The sequence below is a fragment of the Pongo pygmaeus genome, chromosome 8, assembly GCF_028885625.2.
Source record: "Pongo pygmaeus isolate AG05252 chromosome 8, NHGRI_mPonPyg2-v2.0_pri, whole genome shotgun sequence".
Taxonomy (NCBI): domain Eukaryota; kingdom Metazoa; phylum Chordata; class Mammalia; order Primates; family Hominidae; genus Pongo; species Pongo pygmaeus.
In genome coordinates this window covers 75048083-75070286 of record NC_072381.2, presented here as the reverse complement: position 1 = coordinate 75070286, position 22204 = coordinate 75048083, and the positions used below count along the sequence as shown (strand labels likewise).

The 22204-nt window shown below is 36.3% G+C and overlaps 1 protein-coding gene across 3 annotated transcripts in view; it reads right to left on the bottom strand.

Moving 5' to 3' along the window:
• Window positions 1–22204, bottom strand: part of CTNNA3 (catenin alpha 3) — a 1765907-nt gene that overhangs the window by 1602629 nt on the left and 141074 nt on the right. For all 3 annotated transcript variants that reach the window (XM_054435153.1, XM_054435155.1, XM_054435156.1), the window contains exon 5: window positions 14989–15108. In XM_054435153.1, the coding sequence (XP_054291128.1) occupies window positions 14989–15108 (120 nt within the window). The remainder of the gene's footprint in view (window positions 1–14988; window positions 15109–22204) is intronic.

Genomic DNA, 22204 nt, shown 5'->3' with positions numbered 1-22204 from the left:
GTACAGCTTGGATACACAAATTTAATATGAGTGTATTTGAGATTATAATTTTTACTAGTTATATAGTAAATATGTGACTAAGCTTGCTTTTCCGGAACAAATGCTGCTGAGTCAATACCAGACAGTCCCATGATCAGTTTGGCCAAGTCACAGAGGACACTCCAGAGCTAAAGTATCACATTTTTACTCTTCTTCAGCTCCCTGTACCTTAGTCTCAGCTGTTCCCATATTCAATTTCTTTAGCTAGACTAACAAAAAAAGAATGGAGACTCAGATAAAACCAGAAATAAAAGAGGAAACATTAGAAGTGATATCACAGAAATACTAAGAATTAAAAAAGACTCCTGTGAACTATTATATGGCAAAAAATTGGATAACTTAGAAGAAATGGATAAATTCCTAGACACATAAAAACTACCAAGATAAAATCATGAAGAAATGGAAAATCTGAATAGACCAATAATAAGTAAGAAACTTAAAACAAGGCCGGGTGCAGTGGCTCACACCTGTAATCCCAGCACTTTGGGAGGCTGAGACAGGTGGATCACGACGTCAAGAGTTCAAGACCAGCCTGGCCAACATAGTGAAGCCCCGTCTCTACTAAAAATACAAAAATTAGCTAGGCATGGTGGCACACACCTGTAATCCCAGCTACTCAGGAGGCTGAGGCAGGAGAATTGCTTGAATCAGGACTCAGGAGGCAGAGGTTGCAGTGAATTGAGATCATGTCACTGCACTTCCAGCCTGGGCTACAAAGGGAGACTCCATCTCAAAAAAAAAAAAAAGAAAGAAAGAAAGAAAAAATTAAATCAATAATTAAAAAGTCTCATCAAAGGAAAGCCCAGGACCTGATGACTTCACTGCTGAATTCAAATAAAATTTAAAGAAGAAATAATACCAACTCTCAAATTATTCCAAAAAACTGAAGAGGAAGGAATACTACAAACTCATTTTATGAAGCCAACATTACCCTGACACCAAAGCCAGACAAGGAGGCTACAAGAAAAGAAAATTACAGGCCAATATTCCTGATGCACAAACACGCAAAACTCCTCAACAAAATACTAACAAGCTTTAAAAGATCATTCACCATGATCAAGTGGTACACCACATTAACAGAATGGAGAACAAAAATCATGTAAACAACTCAATAGATGCAGAGAAAGAATTTAACAAAATTCAACATACTTTCATGATAAAAACCTCTCAACAAATTAGATATAGAAGGAATGTATTTCCTTTTTTTGTTGTTTGTTTGTTGGTGATGGAGTCTTGCTCTATCACCCAGGCTGGAGTACAGTGGCGCAATCGTAGCTCATTACAATCTCCACCTCCCAGGTTCAAGCAATTTTCCTTCCTCATACTCCCGAATAGCTGGGATTACAGGCCCACACCACCACACCTGCTAATATTTGTATTTTATCAGAAACAGGGTTTTTCCATGGTGGCCAGCCTGGTCTCAGACTCCTGACCTCAAGTGATCCACCCACCTCAGCCTCCCAAAGTGCTGGGATTACAGGTGTGAGCCACTGTGCCTGGCAGAAGGAATGTATTTCAACACAATAAAGGCCATATTTCACAAGCCCACAGTTAGTGTTACGCTCAATAGTGAAAAGTTGCCAAAAATACACAACGTAGAAAAGATAGTCTCTTCAATAAGTGGGGTTGGGAAAATTGAATATCCACATACCAAAAAACAAATTTATTTTTATCCTACATCATAAACAAAATTTAACTCAAAATGGATTAAAGCTGTAAACATAAGCCCTGAAACCATAAAACTACTATAAGAAAACAAAGGGGAAATGCTCTATGACATTAGTTTTCACAATTTTTTTAAATATGACGCCATAAGTACCAGCAACAAAGGCAAAAATAAATAAGTGAAATTATAACAAACTAAAAAGTTTCTGCACAGAAATGGAAATGATTAACAAAATGAAATAGTAACCTATGGAATGAAATAAAATGTTTGCAGACCATACATCCAATAAGAGGTTAGTATTGAAAATCTATAAGGAAGTCATTTAACTCAAAAGCAAAAAAAAAAAAAAAAAAGGAAAGAAAAGAAACAACCCACAAATAACCTAATTAAAAATGGGCAAAATACCTAAATAGACATTTTTTTTTGAGACCTAAGTCTCACTCTTGTCCCCCAGGCTGGAGTGCAATGGCATGATCTCAGCTCACTGCAACCTCTGCTTTGTGGGTTCAAGCAATTCTCTTGCCTCAGCCTCCCGTGTAGCAGGGATTACAGGCACCTGCCACCACGCCCGGCTAATTTTTGTATTTTCAGTAGAGACGGGGTTTCACCATGTTGGCCAGGCTGGTCTTGAACTCTTGACCTCAGGTGATCCACCTGTCTCAGCCTCCCAAAGTGCTGAGATTACAGGTGTGAGCCACTGTGCCCGAACTAAATAGACATGTTTCTTTTTTTTTAATCCTTTAAGTTCTAGGGCACATGTGCACAATGTGCACGTTTGTTACATAGGTATACATGTGCCATGTTGGTTTGCTGCACCCATCAACTCGTCATTTACATTAGGTATTTCTCCTAATGCTATCCCTCCCCCAGCCCTCCACCCACCGACAGGCCTCGGTGTGTGATGTTCCCTGCCCTGTGTCCAAACGTTCCCACTGTTCAATTCCCACCTATGAGTGAGAACATGTGGTGTTTGGTTTTCTGTCCTTGTGATAGTTTGCTGAGGATAATGGTTTCCAGCTTCATCCATGTCCCTGCAAAGGACATGAACTCATCCTTTCTTATGGCTGCATAGTATTCCATGGTGTATATATGCCACATTTTCTTAATCCAGTCTATCACTGATGAATATTTGGGTTGGTTCCAAGTCTTTGCTATTGTGAATAGTGCTGCAATAAACATACGTGTGCATGTGTCTTTATAGTAGCATGATTTATAATCCATTGGATATATACCCAGTAATGGGGTTGATGGATCAAATGGTATTTCTGCTTCTAGACCCTTGAGGAATTGCCACACTGTCTTCCACAATGGTTGAAGTAATTTACACTCCCACCAACAGTGTAAAAGCATTCCTATTTCTCCACATCCTCTCCAGCATCTGTTGTTTCCTGACTTTTTAATGACTGCCATTCTAACTGGCATGAGATGGTATCTCATTGTGACTTTGATTTGCATTTCTGTGATAACCAATGATGATGAGCATTTTTTCATGTGTCTGTTGGCTGCATAAATGTCTTCTTTTGAGAAATGTCTGTTCATATCCTTTCCCCACTTTTTGATGGGGTTGATTTTTTCTTGTAAATTTGTTTAACTTCTTTGTAGATTCTGGATATTAGCCCTTTGTTAAATGGGTAGATTGCAAAAATTTTTTCCCATTCTGTAGGTTGCCTGTTCACTCTGATGGTAGTTTCTTTTGCTGTGCAGAAGCTCTTTAGTTTAATTAGATCCCGTTTGTCTATCTTGGCTTTTGTTGCCATTGCTTTGGGTGTTTTGGTAATGAAGTTTTTGCCCATGCCTATGTCCTGAATGGTATTACCTAGGTTTTCTTCTAGAGTTCTTATGCTTTTAGGTCTAACATTTAAGTCTTTAATTCATCTTGAATTAATTTTTGTATAAGGTGTAAGGAAGGGATCCAGTTTCAGCTTTCTACATATGGCTAGCCAGTTTTCCCAGCACCATTTACTAAATAGGGAATCCTTTCTCCATTTCTTTTTTTTTTGGTCAGGTTTGTCAAAGATCAGATGGTTGTAGATGTGTGGTGTTATTTCTGAGGCCTCTGTTCTGTTCCATTGGTCTATATATCTGTTTTGGTACCAGTACCATGCTGTTTTGGTTACTGTAGCCTTGTAGTATGGTTTGAAGTCAGGTAGCATGATGTTTCCAGTTTTGTTCTTTTTACTTAGAATTGTCTTGGCACTACAAGCTCTTTTTTGGTTCTGTATGAAATTTAAACTAGTTTTTTCCAATTCTGTGAGGAAAGTCATTGGTAGCTTGATGGGGATGGTATTGAATCTATAAATTACCTTGGGCAATATGGCCATTTTCATGATATTGATTCTTCCTATCCATGAGCATGGAATGTTCTTCCATTTGTTTGTGTCCTCTTTTATTTCGTTCAGCAGTGGTTTGTAGTTCTCCTTGAAGAGGTCCTTCACATCCCTTGTAAGTTGGATCCCTAGGAATTTTATCCTCTTTGTAGTAATTGTGAATGGAAGTTCACTCATGATTTGGGTCTCTGTTTGTCTATTATTGGTGTATAGGAATGCTTGTGATTTTTGCACATTGATTTTGTATCCTGAGACTTTGCTGAAGTTTTTTATCAGCTTAAGGAGATTTGGGGCTGAGACGATGGGGTTTTCTAAATAAACAATCATGTCATCTGCAAACAGGGACAATTTGACTTCCTCTTTTCCTAACTGAATACCCTTTACTTCTTTCTCTTGTCTGATTGCCCTGGCCAGAACTTCCAACACTATGTGGAACAGGAGTGGTGAGAGATGGCATCCCTGTCTTGTGCCAATTTTCAGAAGGAATTAATGCTTCCAGTTTTTGCCCATTCAGTATGATATTGGCTGTGGGTTTGTCATAAATAGCTCTTATTATTTTGAGATACATTCCATCAATACCTAGTTTATTGAGAGTTTTTAGCATGAAGGCTGTTGAATTTTGTTGAAGGCCTTTTCTGCATCTATTGAGATAATCATGTGGTTTTTGTAGTTGGTTCTGTTTATGTGATGGATTCTTTTATTGATTTGCATATGTTGAACCAGCCTTTCATCCCAGGGATGAAGCCTACTTGATTGTGGTGGCTAAGCTTTTTGATGCGCTGCTGGATTCGGTTCACCAGTATTTTATTGAGGATTTTCTCATCGATGTTTATCAGGGTCTAAAACTCTCTTTTTTTGTTGTGTCTCTGCCAGGCTTTGGTATCAGGATGATGCTGGCCTCATAAAATGAGTTAGAGAGTATTCTCTCTTTTTCTGTTGATTGGAATAGTTTCAGAAGGAATGGTACCAGCTCCTCTTTGTACCTCTGGTAGAATTCGGCTGTGAATCTGTCTGATCCTAGACTTTTTTTGGTTGGTAGGCTATTAATTACTGCCTCAATTTCAGAACCTTTTATTGGTCTATTCAGAGATTCAACTTCTTCCTGGTTTAGTCTTGGGAGGGTGTATGTGTCCCGGAATTTATCCATTTCTTCTAGATTTTCTAGTTTATTTGCATAGAGGTGTTTATAGTATTCTCTGATGGTAGTTTTTATTTCTATGGGATCAGTGGTGATATCCCCTTTATCATTTTTTGTTGCATCTCTAAATAGAAATTTTTCAAAGAAAGACATACAAATGGCCAATAGATATATAAAAAGGTGCTCACATCACTAATTATCAGAGTAATGCAAATCAAAACAAAATAAGATATCACCTCACACTTGATAGGATGGCTACTACCCAAAAACAAAAGATAACAAGTGTTGGTGAGTGTGATCAGAAATGGGAATGCTTGTAGAGAAATGGGAACCTTGGTGGGAATGTAAATTGGTACAGCCACTATGAATAGTAGTATGAAGTTTCCTAAAATATATTTTAAAAAAATAGAACTACTATATGATCCAGCAATCCCACTTCTGAGTATATATCCAAAGGAAATGAAATCAGTATTTGGAAGAGGTATCTGCACTCTCATGTTCATTGCAGCATTATTCCTGATAGTCAAGGTATAGAAACAACCTAAGTGCCTAGGATATACTTTAAAGGTTTAGACGATACAGGATTCTAGAAATTGTCAATAAATCAAAATTCCATTGCAGTAGAAAACTACAAAATGATGTACTTTCTGTATTATTTGTGTATCCATGATAAAGTGGTTGAACCAGATGATGCTTATAAGTCTTTCCTTTGTCTACAGTGTTGTAATATTATTGCATTTTCTTCTTTTTTTTAAGAAAAAAAAAGGGCCAGGCGTGGTGGCTCACGCCTGTAATTCCAGCACTTTGAGAGGCCGAGGCAGGCGGATCACAAGGTCAAGAGATCGATACCATCCTGGCCAACATGGTGAAACCCCGTCTCTACTAAAAATACAAAAATTAGCCAGGCGTGATGGCACGTGCCTGTAGTCCCAGCTACTCAGGAAGCTGAGGCAGGAGAATTGCCTGAACCTGGGAGGCAGAGATTGCAGTGAGCCAAGATCGCGTCACTGACTCCAGCCTGGCAACAGAGCGAGAGTCTGTCTCAAAAATAAATAAATAAATAAATATTAAAAAATTTAAAATTTTTAAAAAGGCACTACTGAATTATTTTCATTTACTGGCACCTCACTGCCTAATACAGTATATTCGCATGTATAGATAAATGTTAAAAGCATCTTTGTTGTTCCTGCAGTTTGATATGAAACCCAATTTCCTGGATTATTCCATAGTCCCAATGCAACAAGGTTCCTACAGACTCAAGAAAGTCCATACCCTTTCTGGTACTCCTTTCATCCTGGTAGAAAATTCTGTTCTACTTCAGATTCCTAGGGCTCAATCTGAAAGAGCAGAACTCCCACCTGGAGGACAAGCATAATCAGAAAGAAGTGGACTTCACTGAAAAGTCAATTGTGCTGCATCCCTATTTCAGTCCTTTGTTGTACATTTCTGTGAACACTCAAAGAAGTTCACTCCTTTCTTCTTGAGTAGGAAAGTGGAAATGTAGAGTGGCTGGAGGCTTGCATTTTAGAGAAGACTGCACCCACATCTTTTATTAAGGGGACTATGAGGGACTCCTCTATTCCACATGTCCCTGAATAGAGGAAAGAATGTCACTACTCGACCACCTAGCAAGGGTCCAGCAAAGGAAATCCTCCTCAAGACACAGGAGGTAGCAGAAGTATGTTTTTTCCTGGAGAGAATGGGGCTCACTTCCACAAAGGCTGCCATCAGAACCTTTCATTATAGCCATATATAAGCAAGGCCTCCCAAACCATGAACCCCAGTGAAATAAACTGAATGCCCTGGCTTTGTTTTAACATTAGAAGAGATTTCTGCAGCCAGTCCAATCTCAGCATCATGCAGCTTTTCAAACAGGAAAAGAATGCTTTTCATACTGTAGGTCCTCTCTTGGTTTCAGGATACAAACCAGATACCAAGGATCAATAGAGGGTTCACCAAAGAACCAAAGGTTGTGAGAATATATCATTTCCTGTTATTGTCCCAACTCTTGTCATTAGCAAAGTATGTGGCTAATATTTAATCTCCTTGCAACTCATTTTTCTCATCTTTAAAATAAAACAGTTGGGGCCAGGCACAATAGTTCATACCTCCAATCCTTGCACTTTGGGAGGCTGAGATGGGTGAATCGAGTTCAAGACCAGCCTGGGCAACATGGTGAAACCCTGTCTCTACGAAAAATACAAAAAATTAGCTGGGCATGGTGGTGGATGCCTGTAATTCCAGCTACCTGGGAGGCTGAGGCAAGAGAATCACTTGAACCCAGGAGGCAGAGGTTGCAGTGAGCTGAGATTGTGCCACTGCACTCTAGCCTGGGTGACAGAGCAAGATTGTCTCAAACATAAAAAATAAAATAAATAAAAGAGTTAGGTTAGATGAATTCTAAAGATTCTTTACTTGGTTTAAGGTTCTCTAGTATAGCATAGCCTCTGTAATTTGCATCTTAAACCACCAAAAGTCACAATCTTAGTAGTGAAAGATTACCTTCTTTTCATGCACAGACCACTTTCAAAGTGCAAAATAGACTAGAGAAGACATTTTCAGAGTTAACTTGTCTATTATTTCTCCTCAATACCAACTTTTATTGACAACCTTGTGGACTTAGGTATGTCAATATAAGACATGCACAAATAAGCACCATATTGATGCAAACACTGAAGTTTTTCTTTGTTTGTTTGTTTGGTTTTGGGTTTTTGGGTTTTTTTTGCCATCTCTGGAATTCCTATCAGCATTGTAAATTTTGAAACAACCCATAACAAAGAATTAACTATTTCAATAAACATTCCCCACTATAAAGTAGCTATAAGCTGCCCACAAGGCAAACTATTGTATAGCAAACAACCTTGTAAAAATTAATAAATCTTCTCTGGTGCATGAAAATCAGCTAACACTTGACTCAACAGCTTTCTACCTAAGTGCCACCAATAAACTGAGCCCCAGAGACAATAGACGGAAACTGAATAGCAAACCTTAGGAATTAAAAGATGTCTCTATAATGTTTTCACTTTGCTAATTTAATAGAAGACACTTAGTTATCATGGCCATTAACTATCCAATGTGGAAATCAAATTTTAGAAGGAGGACAAATGTATAATATGCATCATTTTAATCATTCATTTTAAAATAAAGGCAAGTTTCTTACATTAAAAAATCCATAAGATTTTTTCTTCAGACTGTAACTATAGAAAAACAAATCACCCTATAAAGATCTGTAGTTTATGAAGTAGTGAAAATGATCAAACAGCAATTGCAAAAAGCTGAAAATTAGGAAATGTGAATATTAATTCTGAATTTGTTACTGACTCAGGATGACCTTGCATGATGCATCCAACCTTCTTTTCTCTATACCAGAAAACTAAAGAGTAAATGTAACATCACATTCTTTTCTCCTTTGGGACAAACAACTATGTACAATTGAATAAAAATGAAATTGCATAAGTAGTGGATAGAATATGTTTGGGTTGGTTTGAACTTAGCACACTGTTTAATAATTCAACATTTTTTATACCCGTGCAATAAATTTTTAAATGATGTCTGAAATGCTTTGAAATCTTCAGAAACAGGTTTATAAATGGCATAAATAATCATTTTATTTGATCTGGTAAATAAGAAATAGAATACCACCTAAGACAGACATGAATATTTTAGTATAGCAGTCCTTGGTTCACTTACCCTTAAAAGGAATAATTCAATCAGAATTCTTTCAAGACAGTTAGATTAATTACAGAAGAAGGAAAAAAAGAATCTTCTCCCAATTGAGCAATTAACATACTTCATCTTACAAAGGTCACTGAAGTTAATCCATGGGTATAGAACTATTGCTCTAGAAGCTTAGCACCTCCCCTTAGTACTCATTCAGTCCAGCTCCCACTTACACCCTTCCTTAGACTGCATCTAAACAATTCCAGATACACATGTTCTTTATCTTTTATTTTATTGATTTATTTATTTTTTGACATGGAGTTTTGCTCTTGTCACCCAGGCTGGAGTGCAATGGCGTGATCTCGGCTCACTGCAACCTCTGCCTCCTGGATTCAAATGATTCTCCTGCCTCAGCCTCCCGAGTAGCTGCAATTACAGGTGCCCGCCACCATGCCCAGCTAATTTTTTGTATTTTTAGTAGAGACCGGGTTTCACCATATTGGTCGGGTTGGTCTTTATTTTTAAAGGTCTTAAAGAAGATATATTTACAACTCCATTTTAATGTTAGCCCCAGTGGAAAGTTAGTTCCTACCTTATAAGGTCCTTGCAGATAAGCAATTCTCAGTGCAATATTATTCTAGCTGATTCATTACATTTTTCTAGCTATAAGTCCTTACATGATTGAAGGATATTATTGGAATTCATCAACTTTTTCTTCTCTATATGCTATAGTACAACCACAAGCCTACCACTATTTAGTTTCATTTTCTAAGCATTTCTTCCACAGGATCCCTACATTGTTGTCTTGTATCCTCAGAGTTCTCGAGTTCCCAGGGTAAGCCTAAGAGTATTTTCTATGTGGTCAGTCATTATCTATCTAGAATTTTATTTTTTTGTTTTGAAATATTCGATTGACAAAGATTGAATATATTCAAAGTGTGCAACAAGATGATTTGAGAGATATATACACATTGTATAATGATTACCACCATCAAATTAACACATATATCATCACTCGTGCTGTTTATTAGGTCCCCAGAACTTGTTCATCTTATAAGTGAAAATGTGTACCCTTTGATCAATATCTACTAATTTCCTCTACCCACCAATCCCTGGAAACCGCTCCTCTACCCTCTGCTTCTCTGAGTTTGACATTTTTAGATTCCACATATAAGTAAGACCATACAGCATGTGTATTTCTGTGTCTGGATTATTTTGCTTAGCAAAATGTCTTCCAGGTTCAACCATACTATTGGAAAGGCAGGATTTCCTTCCTTTTTAAGGCTAAATAATATTTCATTGCATATATGTATACCACATTTTCTTTATTCATCTGTCAACAGACACTTACGTTGTTTCCATATCTTGGCTGTTGTGAATAATGCTGCAATGAACGTGGGAGTGCAGCTATCTCTTCAAGATACTGATTCCATTTTCTCTGGATATATACCCAAAAGTAAGATTGACAGGTCTTATGATAGCTCTATTTCATATTTTTTTAGCAACCTCTATACTTTTTCCAAAATGACTGTACCAATTTACATTCCCAACAATGTGCAAAGGTTTCCTTTTCTTCACATCATCACTGACTTCTGTTATCTCTTGTCTTGCACACCTGTTAGGATGGCTATCATGAAAAAGATAAGAGATAACAAGTAGAATTTTATTTTTCAATTGAAAAATATTAACCCGCAGTCATTTTTATCAAATAAATTTTATCTAACTTATTTTTATTTTTCTTCTTTTTAATAAAAGTTTGTTTTAATTTCAATTTTTATCCTACAAGGTATCATGTACCCTTCTGGCTTTGCAATTACCTAAAAGGGGTCACACACCCAGTTTAGTAAAAGAATAAAAAGCAGTTGTTCACTCCTAAGCATCATCACTAACAAAGTACCATGTGCTGAACAATACCTGAAGCATAAGGGAAGTTTGGATATATAGAATGTATTGTTAACCTGAACTGGACGTTAGCCAGAACACTGAACCTACTTCCCCCAACAGATTGTCATAGTACAAGTCCTCAGTACTTTAACTGCCCATCAAGAGATACCACCTTAGAAACATATTAGAACCAAATGTTGCAGCTCCCTTCTTGAGAGGTGTCAGCATGTTCTTTTTGTTACATAGATCACCAACTGCTAGACTACGCATGTCCAAAAACATTCTATCCCATATGTTCAGAACAGTGCTGGACCCTATGTACAGCACAGAAGTATACAAAATAAAGAACATATCCATATCCTTATGGAACTTACAACCTATTTAAGAAAATGGCTTATGAGAATAACACAAAACATACAATAGCTACCAATTATACTAAACACATGTCAGGTGCAATGTTAAGTCCTTTATACATATTTTATAGGACTTACTTTATACTTGATATATTGTTTCCTCAAAGCAAGCTGTTTAAGTTAGGGGTTATTTTTCCGTTGCTTTTTAAAAAGAAACTCAGCTATCCAGTACAAACAGTCTAACCAGGTTTGGGTAACTACAAAGCTGACACTCTAATCACTGTACTACATGGATTCTCAATGAGTATATCATCAATCAGATGTTAAATTGTATGACACAGATAAAAGCTAAGAATGGCAAAGAGTGAAGAGTTATATTGACTAGAGGTCACAGGAGGAAGTGTTATGAGGGAGGCTAGACTTCAGTTTGACTTTAAAGAATGATTTAAATATGTAAAATGAAACGGGCTGTACATTCTAAATACGAAGTTACATAAACCTTGCGCACAGGTCAGAAGGCAAGAATAGCATGCCTTGATCAGAGAGACAAGAATCAGATAAGTGATGTGTTCCAACATGCATGTAGGTCTGAAGTACAATAATTTAATTTTACATATTTTTATCTCAATGTGTAAATGTGCTTTAGTCTATATAATGTTCAACTCAATAATGTCAACTTTAATTTATATCAAAAGATTTCAGAAGCCTCTGGAAATGGATGTGTTTTATAATGTAATTATAAGTTTTAAGGGTAGATAAAGAGAGGAATGAATTACATTAGAGTCCACATTATCAAACCTTATTTTGTTTTACTCCACAAAACGAAAGCTCTAAGGAAACCTCTTGATTAATAAGCATTCAAATTAATACATAAATCTGGGATCAGTATAATAGCTGGAACTTGCTATTACCATTCCTATGTCATACCAACTAGAAGGATGAAAACCAAGCAGTCCAAGCAGATAAACTCCAAGACTGTACCTGCTTTTCGATAGTAAGAACCAAAAGAGTGTCCAGATTCTCCGGTTAATCCTGCTTTGTCATCCGTTTACTTCAGGCTGACTCATCCCAGTAAACCCACCCCCACCTATCACAGCCTCCTCTCACACCTTTTCCAACCAAAGCTATTTCAACATTAGTCTTTTTGAAAGTAGGAAAATGTAGAGATGTTGTGCCCTGACCCAAGGAATAGCTGATGTGCAGGCACTTGCTCTTTTAAATAAATAAATACTAAGTTCAGACCTAGGAAAGAAAGCACAGTAACCTCAGAAAAACAGAAGTGAGAGAATGGAGCAAAGTACTCCAGTAGTCTATCTTGTGCCGAGAAAGAAATCTCTCAAAGATGATGTTAAAAATATCATAGAAGGGGACAGAAAATAAAACCTAATGGATGACTCCAATAAAATAATTATAGTCAATTCATTGGACATCCATAATTCAGAGTTAACACTGGCATTTTCTGTTTGTTTTAAAAAATGGATAGAAGAATAAAATACGTTAGGAGGAAACCTCAATAATACATAGGGGCAAGGGATAATCTCTCAGCCCTTGGTATCCAGGAAACCAAAGGCTTATGCTCTTTTGAATTTTAAATATGTAGCAAAACACATTGATTTTAATTGCTTATAATCTGAGGTCAAACCTTTTGGCATGGTTCTTTGTTCACAGCAACAACACTACCAATAATATTTACTGAGGATTTGCCATGAGTCAGATACCGTTATGAGCACTGGAGAGCATACAGCATTAAAGGTGACAGAAAAGGCCCTGTCCTTATGGAGCTTATGTTCTGTCCCAGTGCGGAATGATAAATATGGTTGGACCAGGGAACAAACCATGACTAATTCTCTAATACAAAGAATACTGCCTTATAAAGAGGAAACTTTCTGCTAAACTGGCAATTTTACAGAGGCCTGAATCTTTTCCATTAGAAGAAAAACACTTTCTGGCATGTGCTTAATCGGGTTTTGGAGCTTTAAAGGAATAGAATGTGAGATAAAAGATAAATCCCACCAAGCTAGAGAAGAGCTGATGTTCTGACCCTTTGACCCTGCCCATCAAGAAGACATAACACTCCAGGTTTGAAGTCAGACTTGATTTAGATTTGAAGCCCAGTTTCATGCCTTATTAGCTCCCTGACCTTAGTTAGGCATGTTACTTAACTTCCTTAACAGTTTTCTCATCTGTAAAATGGTGCTAACAAAAGCTACCTCACTGTATTGTTATAAGCATTTAAAGATTTAATTTATAAATGTTTAAATCATACCATGTGCCATAAGCTTTTCATTTAATAAATAGTATAGATGATTTATACATGCATATATGTACACACTCCATGTGCTCATCTTTTCTTTATGCACATATAATTTACCCATCTATCCTCAATGCCATTCTCCCAGAGTTCTACCCTTCTGCCCTTGAGGTATTTACTTTCTTCCAAATTCACAATTAGCTAATAAAAGAATCCAATCACTGAAAATGTGTTAATGAGAAACGATAACAGAAGAGTATAGTGACTACTGCCTGCCAGCTCAAATACCCCCCATGGTAAAATATGGTTTTGGAAACAAAACTGTACTAAAAATTGCATAGGCCAGAGGAGTGACTCTGGTGTGAATGCTAAGCAGCATCCTCTGGGGTTTGTCGTAGTAGCACTCAGTAACCATCAAGTGCTAATACCTAGACCATCATTAATTTTGTTAAAAAAAAAATTAAATGGACATTGTATCCTTTTTCATGTAAATTAATGTGTCTGCAAAAAGAATGTATTTGCCCTGGAACATTCTATAAAACAAATATAACCCCTAGGAAAATAGGGCCATAGAAAGGTTAAATGTCCATGTAACATCTGTGATAGAGCAATATCTAGAACACAATTCTCTTTTTGGCCCAATAATTCTAGACCATATCATGTTGACTTAATGAGATTTAACTAAATATAGAAAATTCTGCTTTGAAAACCTTCATCCAAAAGGATCCAAAACTTGTGAATTAGGCAATGAATGGTGAGAATGCCACACCCTTTGCTATGCTAAGAGGAAAGTCTCTCAAGTGATCGACTCGAGGCCTTGCCATGCAAGTCAGACATTTAGTCATTTTTCTAGACGCTATCCATCATGGAGCAATTTCATGCAACCTCATTTAAACGTCTAACTGACTGTTCTGATCGGAATAAACCGTTGGTGGAAGTAAAAGCTTGACAACACTGACACCTAGTGGCTGTGAAGAAACTGGAGCAGATCCAGCCTAGCGAGCTACGGTGGCAGTGTCTCCAAAACACACAGCATTTAATCACGATGAATATTCGGTTATAAAGTACCAATTCTAAAACAAACCCTATAAAAGTTTATTTCAGCTCTCTATTTATCTTGGGGCCTACAAAAGGAGGCAATAAAAACCTTGTATTTGAAAAGTAAATTTTCCTTCAATCTTCCACACTTAGCAAATTACTCATCTTCAAAGATCAAAGAAAACTAAAGATCAATTCATATTTTGGCATATTTATGACTATTTTCCTTAATGTTGCATGTACACCCACAACCTTATCCTGGTCTTCAGGTGATTTTTCTCTCCGGGTCAAATATAAAAGCCAACTGGCCAAGCCATTATAGAGATTCCCTTTATGCCTCTGAAGCGTCCCTAGTCAAAGGGTAGTTGGATTTTTCACAAACCAGCAGGAATTTTCTTTAAGAGAGGTATAAGGACACATGTGTAAACCCCTAAAGTACACATCTAAAAGCAAGGACCACATTGAACACTGTGGGAAGCCATATGAACACAGCAGATCAGCACAGCACAACCTGTTTCTGCTCTAACCATTAGAAGATAAGTTTCCTCAGACACACCTGCACCTCTGACAGGCAGGATGGCAGGAAGCCTAAAGTGTTCATCTCCTCCACCAAGGAGAGCTCTGACTCCTACCTGCTGACGTTTGAAGGCTAAATAATCCAAATTTTCCAGCTCCTTCCCAAGCTTCTGGTAGGTTTTCTGGAGGTCAGATTTGTTGGCAACATTTTTGAGAGACTCAAATGTTCTTTGAAACTGAAATTGAAAACAAAAGCAGATCATTAGCATAGCAGCAGGTTTTTCTCAAATTCTCAACTTGCTAACACAGAGTCAATAATGAGCCTCAGTTTCTCCCATTCATAATACAGTGATAACAAATGCTAGCTAATTATCTTTCAATGAAATAATTAGGGACACACGAAGTTATAAACCATATTCTAAGTATAACCAATGTTATTGCATGCATGAGAAGCCTGTTGAGTCCTCATTCTAACAAAAGAGCACACTTCATTTAAAAAAAAATAAAAAAGAAAGTTCATCTTTTAGGATACACTTCTGCTTTAAAATTTTTTAAAAAGCACTGTGAATGTATAATTTCAAATCATAGGGAGGAAGCATTAAAGAGTGCTCACATTTCAATCATGGAAACAAACAAATTTATGAAAATGTAGTTGCTTACATGATATTTTGCTATAATGGCATGGGATCTGGCTTGCCTCTATAATAATATCTATGCAGAATAGGTCACCCAACAAACTTCAGCAAGAAAGATCTCTCAGAGCTTGTATTTTGAGAAGGAAGGAAAACTTAACATTTTGATGATCAAAGCATATGTGGCATGTTCAGCAAACATTTATTCATTTCTGCTCTATAACACAGATGAGCTATGAGCAGGTGAGTTATGATCAGAAAGAGAGTTCTGATCAGTTCTGCTGAATCAGAATGCTCCCATTCTTTTTAAATCAGATACTAGATAAATACAAAGGTGAAAAATTGCAACGAACCACAGAATACTGTCTGCTACTAATAATTGAGCAAAGGAAGCTCACAAGAAATTGGATTCTTGGATTGTTTTAGTAAATTAGAACATACTTTGGAGGGTTAGTGATTGAAAATGTCGAGTAATGTAATTTGCAAGACATTTGCATTTGCTCTCTTTATGTCATTTATTTCCCATATTCTCCCTCTGTGCCATTAGACAGATTTCTACAGATACTTGACCATCTTAAACACACCAGAACTCCACTGTGACTATGATGCCATGAGACAGGCTAATAAGATTTTATAGAATAGAATTAAGTTTCCAGAGAAATGATTTGACCCTTACTATATCAAACTCTATGAACTAAGTCATATTAAAATGGCATTCTACTGAATTAAATCCCTAATTTCATGAAAGCAACATGTTTATCTCAATCCAAGGTGACAGAGGGAAAAGAAACGGGAAATAACAGTGCTAAGCTTCCATGACAGGACAGTAAATTAAATTCAACAAATAATCATTTAGAACCTACTATGCACAAGGCACTATGAATATAAAAGACATTTCCTGCCCTGAAGGAATTTAGACCACTGGAGAAACTAGACATGAAATTCGGAAATGAGACGGACACTGACACTTACTGAGTGCCCACTCAGCCCCAGGTACTTTATGCTTTCCAATTTAATCTTCACAAGAACCACAGGAGTTCCTATTTCTCTTCACATTCTACAATTGAGTAAACTGGGTTTCAGAAAGTTTGATTGAACTGGGTTTTTATTACAACAGTCATGTTCTTTCTACTCTATCCTTAACTCTAACACAAGGCAAGGTAGTAAAGAGAGTGCAGAAAAAGAGAGATAAAGGTAACATTGGTGAAAACTCAGAAAACTCACTGATACTGACTGAGGGACTCAGACGACATAGAAGACATAAGACAATTTGAGTTGGGCCCCAAAGGACAGGAAGTCTTTCAAGAGTCTGACATGGAAACCAATTCTACGCAACATATTAAAAACAGCCAAAATCAGTTCATTTTCCCCCACTTATAACAATAAACAAGTTCCTTTCAACATAATTTTAATGACCTTTATATGAAATATTTATCATATTGTATAATCATTTCTGTGCCTTGCCCATTTCTTGGTTCATTCTCACTATGTTCAAATCAAAATAAAACCTTATCTAAGATTCTAAAAAATTTAAGTAATTTTATCTATGATTTAATTAATACAAGCTATTTTACTGACAAATCCATTTAACTCTAAAGCATGTTTTAGTGCCTGCACTTTGTCTTCCCTAAGAAATATTAGCTCTACTTCTTAAAATATTTCTTCTTCATATTTATCTCTGTAAACATTATATAACTCCAAATGGGGACTTTAGAGCAAACACACTTGTAAGGAGTGTTCAAAATAAGAAACACAGAAAACCAACACTTCCGGTAATATGCCCATGGCCAAAGGAGAAATGGAGAAAATCCAGTAACAATACATCATTACAAGAATGTTTAAACTATAGGTCGAAGTTTGTATAATATGGAGATTTCAGCTTGAACTTTTTTTTATCAGGAATTACATCCTCCATTTATTGATAATAAAGAGTTCAAAATACTGTAAAACCATGATAATTTCATTCATTTAAGCAGTTTTTTTACTTACAACAATAATTAATTGTCAAGGAGAGGTCATATGAAACCTGTGGTATAGCTCTGGCTTAGCTCCCTATTAAACACACCCCATTCCCACCTGCACACATGTATGCTTAAAGATACTAAAGAGTGAAAGCAATAATCTTACTTTCCAAATGATGCTGAAGTACAGAAGATAAAAGTTAGGCTGAGGCCTAGGTTTTAAAGAGTATTCACTTGGCTTGAAGATTTTTCTAATAGGTCACAATGGTTAATCATTGAAACAAACCTCCAGGATTTTCTATATTTGTTCAGTACATGATAATTTTCTTATATTGATTATTTCTCCAAATAAATGATCTCCCAGTTGGAGACAAGTTGGGGAAAGGAAGCACAATTAATTGAAGAGATTTTTAATACTCCTGGATTTTACTTATTCATAGTTTTGAGTGGGAATTTAAAATAAGCCAAAAACCCCAGAATAATTTGTTGAAACTTGAATTTATCCTGTGTTTTTTTTTAACTCATTATAAACCAAACTCAAACTTTAAAAAGCTCAGTGAATTAGACTAAACCCAAAACAAACCTTGGACATACAAGATAAGAATGGGTAGAGGAAAACAATACCCCTAAGCCCAGCACTTGCTGGAAAAGTAAGCACTGTCAACACTCCCAGAGTGTGTTTTCTCACCAAATTATTTCTGCTCAGAAATAATAATAGTAATCCATCAAATAAAACAGCAGAAACTATAATTGCTCATCTCACATTAAAATAGCTGACAAATTGTTTTGCAAGAAAGAGAAGCATAGAAAAGGCAACAGGGAAATGTCTACTTTGTCTCAGCAGTCCCTTTTCCCAGATACATTTTTTCTCCTTTTTCCTGACAATACATATATAAATAAATCTAAGCCAATGTTCTATACAAATTATGTATCCAATGAGTTCATGTAAATTATGTAGATTCGTGGAGTAATTTGAGAAAGACACGAAGAAATAGGCTGAAACAGCAGGAAAAAAAAAATGCAGCCAAGGCTCTGGCAAATAAAGTTTTCCTCTCCCTCACTGCCAACACCCTGGCTTCCTTTTGTAATCAGATCGATTGATTCAAATAACTCTAGAGCTCCAGCAGCCTACTAATTCCCATAATTTAAAAACATCAAGTAGCATTGCTCCAAAACAAGAGCCAGCTCCACAGTCATCATGTTTTCTTATTTAATATTTCATGCATTTATACGAGGTGCTGGGTGCTACCTGTAACATGAAAAGAAATCCCATACCCGCAGTGTTATGTGTACAAAAGGGTATACAGTAAGTGCCTGATGAAAAGCATTATATCACCAAGTGTGATCTTAGTATCCCTAAATCATCTGTTTAAAACAATGCCAAAAGTTTCTGGAGACTAAAGCAGAAGGAAAGAATAGTCAAAAAAATAATATATTGATGCTCTATAAATATTAATACTTAGAGTAAAAAGAAATTGTTTTAAGCATAAGAAATGGCTAATCTACCTTACTTAAATATGGCGACCACAGAGCAATCAAAAATAAAGTATTACAAAGAAAAATTATTTAATGTTTCTGAACTTAATCCATTGACTTTCATACATATTTTCCAAATGAACTTACAAGATGATAATACCACTCATTAAAAGGAAGTTTACAACTGAAGCAAAAAATTAAAGCTCACATACATATCTCAAATGACTTTTTTTTTTTTTTTTTTGCTGTAAGGAATGACTATAAAAGTTAAGAACATACAGCAAAATTGGGCTTGAGATCTAAATTAGAAATAGTTCTATGTAGGTGAAGGCACACTGGCCTTGAGGTCTGAGGTTCAGGTCCTTGCTATGCCATTTAATAACTGCATCACTTTGGACAAGTCATTACTATTCCAGTTTTGATTGTGTTATCTATAACAGGACAAATTGTCTTTGCCTGCCTACTTCACTCACTTGTTGTGAAATCAGTTGAGGAAAAATAAAAAACATTCATTCAACAAATATTTATCAATGAGCAACATACCAGGCATGTAAGAAACAGAGGAAAACAAAAGAGAAACAACTCTTACCCTAACAGATTTTACAATCTAGCTTTATAGGTTACTGCTTTATAAACTTAAAAGTTCTATAAAATTGAAAAGACCATTGTCATTAAGCTCATGACACATTTCAGTAGTGAACAAGGACTGAACAAAAGGGTCATTCAATAATTGTTTATAGAGCAGCATCACTGTGCAAAGCACTGGGCTTGACACTGTGAGAAACATCACATTTATGGTGAGGCTTGGGTGGAAAAATGATGAAATCATTGATGCTTTATGAAAAGTTTGGCCAGGCGCAGTGGCTCACGCTGTAATCTCAGCACTTTGGGAGGCCGAGGCTGGCAGATCACTTGAGGTCAGGAGTTCGAGACCAGCCTGGCCAACATGGTGAAATCCCATCTCTATTAAAAATACAAAAATTAGCCAGGTGTGGTGGCATGCGCCTATAATCCCAGTTACTTGGGAGGCTGAGGCAAGAGAATTGCTTGAGCCCAGGAGGCAGAGGTTGCAGTGAACCGAGATCACACCGCTGCACTCCAGCCTGGGTGACAGAACAAGACTTCATCTCAAAGATAAGATAAAATAAAATAAAATAAAAAGTTTATGGGCAATGTCCCCAAAGAAATCAGCAGTTTACAAATGGATAACCCATTTTGAGAAGGGTCAAGATGATGTTGAAGACAAAACCCACAGCAGCAGACCATCCACATCAATTTGCAAGGAAAAAATTAATCTTGTTTGTGTCCTAATTGAAGAGGACCAACAATTAACACCAGAAGCAATAGCCAACATCATAGACATCTGAACTGGTTCAGCTTACACAATTCTGACTGAAAATTTTCAGTTGAGCAAAGTTTCCCCTGGATGAATGCCAAAATTGTTGCACATAGATCAATTGCAGATAAGACCAGAGCTTTCAATGAAATGTTTTAACAATTTTAATTTCATCAAGCTCCTTAAGTATTCCTTTGGAGAAATGTAACAAAAGACGAATGTGGATTTACCAGTATGATCCTGAAGACTGAACACAATCAAAGCAATATCTACCAAGAGATGGAAGTGGTCCTGTCAATGCAAAAGCAAGCTAGTCAAGAGCAAAGATCATGCAATAGTTTTTTAAGATGCTCAGATAATTTTGCTTGTTGATTTTCTGGCAGGCCATGGAATGATAGTATGTGTTTATTATGAGAGTCTTTTGAGAAAGCTAGCCAAAGCTTTAGCAGAAAAACACTGGGAAAGCTTCACCAGAGTCCTTCTCCACCACAATGCTCCTGCTCATTCTGCTCATTCCTCTCATTAAACAAAGGCAATTTTGCAAGTTTCAATATAAAATCATTAGGTATCCACCTTACAATCCTAGTTTGGCTCCTTCTGACTCTTTTTGTTTCCAAATCTCAAAAAATATTTAAAGGGCACTCATATTTCTTCAGTTAATAATGTAAAAAAGACTGCATTGGCACGGTTAAATTCCAGGACATTCAGTTCTTTAGGGATGAACTAAGTGGCTAGTTTACAAAAGTGTCTTCAACTTGATGGAGTTTATGATGAGAAACAAAGTTTATATTTTTTATTTTTTTCTTTTAATTCCATTTTTCTATGAACTTTGTGAAGTCCCCTCATCATTACCCTGCTTAAAATTCCTTCATGGTTTCCCCTTAGCTTTCGGACTATAGTTCAAACTTTGTAACTTAGCACATAGACCTTTCAAATTAGATCTATGCCTACCTCTCCAGCTTCAACTCTTGTTCCTCCCACACAGTTCACCCTTCATCTCAACCATTCAGGACTATTACAAGCCTTTCAGCATATATCCTCTTCTGCAGGTAAAATGCCCTCTGCTCCACTACCTTCTTTCTCTAGTCAACTCTCCAAACTCAGCCACATAATAGTCATTCAACATACCCTCTCTTAATACAATTCCAACCTCCATAATACTTTGTACCAACCTCTACCATAATAACATATTGTAAATTTACTTTTTATCTAGTCTGTAAATTCCAAGAGAGCAGGATCATAATGGTATTTTTAGAAATTTGAATCCCTAGCACACACTAGAGTGATGGTGACTGCCACAAAGTAAGCACACAAAAATAACCATTTGCTGAGGTAATTCATTAATTAATCAAATCAGAGATAACTGGAAAGATGCTGATTCCTTCTTAAAAAATGAAAATTTTACATGGTTTAAATTTGTATGGTCAAAGGTCATAAAATTTCAATTAAACAGGAGGAATAATCTCAAGAGATCTATTGTACATCATGGTGGCTGCAGTTAATACCAATAAATTATATATATGAAAATTGCTAGAGTAAATTTTAAGTGTTCTCACTACCAAAAATTGATAAGTATAAAAGGTAATGCATATACATTAAGTAGCTTGAGTTAGCGATTCCAGAATGTATACATGTATTAAAACATCATGTTATATACCATAAATATATATAATTTTTACTTGTCAAAATAGGGGGATATAGAAGGGATGGTTAATGGATATAACAATAAAGTTAGATGGAAAAAAATCTGGTGTTTGGTAACACAATAGAAAAACCATAGTTAACAATAACTTATCACATATTTCAAAATAACTAAAAGAGTAGAATCAGAATGTTCCTAACACAAAGAAACGATAAATGCTTGAGGTGATGGATATTCCAATTACCCTGATTTGATCATTACACATTATATGCTTTTATCAAAATA